The sequence below is a fragment of the Nematolebias whitei genome, chromosome 6 (assembly GCF_014905685.2).
Source record: "Nematolebias whitei isolate Nwh7 chromosome 6, NemWhi1, whole genome shotgun sequence".
Classification (NCBI taxonomy): Eukaryota; Metazoa; Chordata; class Actinopteri; order Cyprinodontiformes; family Rivulidae; genus Nematolebias; species Nematolebias whitei.
In genome coordinates, this window is record NC_056503.1 from 1,096,764 (window position 1) to 1,101,931 (window position 5,168).

The 5,168-nt window shown below is 39.6% G+C and overlaps 1 protein-coding gene across 1 annotated transcript in view; it reads right to left on the reverse strand.

Annotated features, from left to right (window-relative positions):
* LOC119411471 (neurofibromin) overlaps positions 1-5,168 on the reverse strand; it is a gene marked incomplete at its 3' end in the record, with an annotated part of 47,618 nt that overhangs the window by 10,854 nt on the left and 31,596 nt on the right. The window contains 1 exon segment of the mRNA XM_037678423.1: positions 129-343. Within this exon segment, the coding sequence (XP_037534351.1) occupies positions 129-343 (215 nt within the window).

Below are 5,168 nucleotides of genomic sequence, written 5' to 3' on the forward strand. Positions count from 1 at the left end.
ATCTATCTATCTATCTATCTATCTATCTATCTATCTATCTATCTATCTAACTAACTAACTAACTAACTAACTAACAAACTAACATGTCAGGTCTCTCCACAGTAGAGGCACACATTTATTCTGCTGACCTCCATGATCTCCAGTAAGGCCTCGGTTACAGTCTCCAGGGAGGAAAGGGCGAAGGTCTCCCTCTCATACGAGCCAGGTGAGAAGGAGCGGTCTCTGTAGCTGGAGCGGAAGGCGATAACGGCGGCTGACTTGACTTTGCTGATACCAAACAGAAGGTAGAACTTGGGCAGTGAGAACTCAGTCAGGCTCAGCCTTAGAACTTGCTTTGTCTCCTCTGGAAGAATTAATCACAACAAAACAATTCAGTTAATCAGGTTAATGATTTTAAATACATGTACGTACGAAAAATGCCAGGATGGTTTTAGATCAACTATGCTAATATATTATATATCAAAACGTAGGCTTTTTTGTTGACTTTCCACCAGTATGTTTGTCTTGGCTGTAAGAGTTATGTTTTTTTGTGAGGTGCATCACTCATATGTTTCTCCATTATACAGGTGCTGGTCATAAAATTAGAATATCACAACTAACTTGATTTATTTCAGTAATTCCATTCAACAAGTGAAACTTGTATATTATATTCATTCATTACAGACTGATATATTTCAAATGTTTATTTATTTTAATGTTGATTATTATAACTGACAAATGAAAATCCCAAATTCAGTAGCTCAAAAAATTAGAACATTACTTATGACCAATTAAAATAAGGATTTTTAGAAAAGTTGGTCAACTGAAAAGTATGAACATTAAAAGTATGAGCATGTACAGCACTCAGTACTTAGTTGTGGCTCATTTTACCTGGATTACTGCAGCAATGCATCATGGCATAGAGTCTATCAGTCTGGCACTGCTCAGGTATTATGAGTCCAGGTTGCTCTGATAATGGACTTCAGCTCTTCAGAATTGTTGGGTCTGGTGTATCACATCTTGCTCTTCACAATACTCCATAGATTTTCTATGGGGTTAAGGTCAGGTGAGTTTGCTGGCCAAATAAGAACAGGGATACCATGGTCCTTAAACCAGGTACTGGTAGCTTTGGCACTGTGTGCAGGTACCAAGTCCTGTTGGAAAATGAAATCTGCATCTTCATGAAGTTGGTCAGCAGCAGGAAGCAGGAAGTCTCTAAAACTTCCTTGTACGTGGCTGTGTTGACCTTGGACCTCAGAAAACACAGTGGACCAACACCAGCAGATGACATGGCACTCCAAACCATCACTGACTGTTGAAACTTGACACTGGACCTCAAGCAACATGGATTCTGTGCCTCTCCTCTCTTCCTCCAGACTCTGGGACCTTGATTTCCAAAGGAAATGCAAAATTTACTTTTACCAGAGAACATAACTTTGGACCACTCAGCAGCAGTCCAGTCCTTTTTGTCTTTAGCCCAGGCGAGATGTTTCTCTTGTTCAAGAACGGCTTGACAAAAGGAATGCAACAGCTGTCTTGCATATGTCTGTGCGTGGTGGTTCTTGAAGCACTGACTCCAGCTGCAGTTCATTCTTTATGACTCTCCCCCACATTTTGGAATGGGTTTTGTTTCACCATCCTCTCCAGGGTGCCGTTATCCCTGTTGCTTGTACACTTTTTTTCTACCACATCTTTTCCTTCCCTTTGCCTCTCTATTAATGTGCTTGGACACAGAGCTCTGTGAACAGCCAGCCTCTTTAGAAATGACCTTTTGTCTTGCCCTTTTTGTGCAAGGTGTCAGTGGTCGCCTTTTGGACAACTGTCAAGTCAGCAGTCTTCACCATGATTGTGTAGCCTACAAAACTAGACTGAGAGACTATTTCAAGGCCTTAGCTGATTACAGTGTGGCACCAGGTCTCTTCTGTATTGAACATTTTCACAATATTCTAATTTTATGAGATACTGAATTTGAGGTTTTCATTAGTTAGTTATAATTAGGGATGCACCGATCCACTTTTTTTTTCTTCCGATCCAATCCCGATACCCAAATCTGGATATTGGCCGATACTACTCCGTTATCATCATCATTATTGATTTTATATGAGGCTGTAATAATCTCCTCTCTACAGGCAAGTACAACTTGTACAAATATATGCATGCATGTCCAAAAAGGAAACTTGAGGTAAGTTTTATTAATGTTGGATAAGTTTCAAAGTTAGAACTAAATCCTGCAAACACAAAACTCCTAGCTTTACAGTCAGCATCAGAGAGTTTTATTGTCATACACACCGCATGTGGTACATGTGGTGGAACAAGATTATGTACACAGGGTCCCAGTTACATCTCACAATAAAATGCAAAAGAAAAACAGCAATAAGATCTAAGATATGAACTAAGAAAAACATGAACCAAATATACACTAAGCATAAAAACAATACGCTGAAGTGGATACTAAACTGATTAAATGGCTTCAAACATCTGCTAAGTTCATGGCATAAACCAACACAGACATGTTCCTGTTTTTAGTATTTTACATCACTTTATAATGTAGCTGTTTTTTGTTTAATTTTTTTAAAATATATAATTTTCTTTTATTCTTCAACTCATGTTTTTTTTTTTATTTTTTTTTTTATGATTGCCTACTGCTGTACTGATGAATATCTCCTGGAGGGTAAATGTAAACTATATCTTGGCTTCAAATATTCAATCAAGCTGTGAAGCAGGCAGTCTGATCTCAGTCAGCCGTGCTCACTCAGCTCCTCCGAGACGGGCAGACTGAGCACGGCTGACTGAGATCGGACTGCCTGCCTTGGACTGAATGAGAGGAACACATCGCTGAAGCCACAGAGCTCGAACGTCCAACGTAAAACTAACTTTACCGCAGTGGCTGGCTAAACAAGCCTCATGCGCTTTAATGTGGTGCTTTTTCAAATGTTTATTAAGTTCCATGTTTTGTAAGACGTGACCGAGCTTCCCCCTCTCGGTACAGCGGCTCTGCAGACATTACATGTTGCTGTCTTGGGGTGGTTCTAGTGTATAATACTTCCACACAGCGGACATGTTACGATGAAAAGTTGGTTAGCTGTTAGCCACAGTGCTGTCATGTTGTAGCTGGCTGCAAACTAAGAAATGGACTTGCTGAATGTGAGGCGGGTCTTATTACTCTGGGTTCATGAGACACGCCTCTGTTCAGGAAATCCATTCCATAGTTTGAAGCCAACTTGCAGAGCAGCCTGCAGGGAATCACATGTGGAGACATTTCATCAGACACAGACATGCATCATGGATCGGAAATCTCTGATACATAAATTATGCTTGTATCAGAGGCCGATACCGGATTGGATCGGCCCCATCCCTAGTTATAATCATTAACATTAAAAGAAATAAACATTTGAAATATATCAGTTTGTGTGTAATGAATGAAAATAATAAACAAGTTTCACTTTATGAATGGAATTACTGAAATAAATCAATTTTTTCATCCCCATCCATTATCTTTACTCGCTTCTTCCATTTTGGGTCACGGGGGTCATCGGTGCCCATGTCCAGCAATCACTGTGCCAGGGGCGGGGTACACCCTCTCACTCTCACCTAGGGACAATTTAGAGTTACCAATCAGCCTAACATGCATGTTTTTGGTCTGTGGGAAAAAAATGGAGTACCTGGAGAAAACCCATGCATGCACAGAGAGAACATGCAAACTCCACCCAGAAAGGCCCCCGGACCAGGATTTCAACCAGGGACCTGCTTGCTGAGAGGAAGCTGCTCTACCAGTTGTGCCACCGTGCTGCCCAATTTTTTCATGATATTCTAATTTTACGACCAGCAGCTGTAATACTGACAATTTTTTTATTCAGATCACGTTGTGAGGAGTGTTTTTAACTCGTGATATATCTGATATATAGTGCTGTAAAAATGTGAAAATTCACGGTTGTGAACCAATCTCTTATCTCATTCAGGCTTAAAGAATTTATTCAAAAGACTTTATAGTACTTACACAGCACGTGTTTATTCAAAGCAAGATTTTGTCTCTTCTTGCTCCTGCACCTGTGTTACTGTGCTCTACCTCCACACACATGCATGTGCCCATGCACGCAAGAACGGGTGCACACATGGGCACATGCACGCACCTCTGACCTGACTTCAGGAACACACATTTAGAAATACATGTAAACGTAGATGGTCTTTCTGTTAGCAACATATTTCATGAACAGCTCATTGGATTTGTCTGAAACTCACAGAAGGTAATCATCAGATGTATATCTAAAGCTGAGTAATATTTGGAGCCATTTTGATTCAAGATGGCTGCCACAGCTACCTCCACAAACACAAAATTAACTATACCTCAGTCATTCTTTGAGATTTTGAGCTGAAATTTTGTGTGGTTGTAGCTATGAGCGACTTGTTAAGCATTCATAATGCAAATCATATATCCAAGATGGCCACCTTAGCTCAAAGAGAAAAAAAATACAATTATGTTGCCATTTTTAGAGATATCCACATGAAATTTAGTGTATTGGGAGCTGAGAATGATCCTTAATACTGTAGACTCTGAAGGAAAATCAAAAATCTAAGATGGCCGCCTGAGCAAAAAAGGAAAAACATACTATAAATCAGCTAATTTTACTGATATTGAGCTGAAATTTGATGTGATGATAGCCGAGAATGTTTTCCATCAAATGCAACATCAAAATAAAAAATCCAAGATGGCCGACTTAGCTAAAAAGAAAAAAAATGTGATGAGCCAGATGTAAAAGACAAATCTCTATTTCATTGAATGTTATGGACAATAAAGTTGAATTGATTGATTGAACTCAGCCATTTTAGAGCTATTCAGATGAAATTTGGTATAGTGGTAAAGCGAACCCCAACACATAGTAGTGTCAAATCAAATGTTTAAATTGGCACGAGCCCCTGTCAAAGTTTCTCTAGGAACATTCTATTTATCCTGATGCATGTTCAATAATCCAGGTAGAAAAATCTCCTCTGGACATTAAAAAAACAAAACAAAACAAAAAGATTGTAGAAACGTATCGTCTTTCATCCGTAAGACTTCCTCAGTCTGAGGTGCTGTTTTCAGCTCAGTCTCTTAAATAGCACCTTCTCAGAGTGGATCAACCAGTTTGCTGCTGACAACCAAAACCAGCTGATCACATGCTCAAGAAGGACCATCAGCCTAACAATGGATC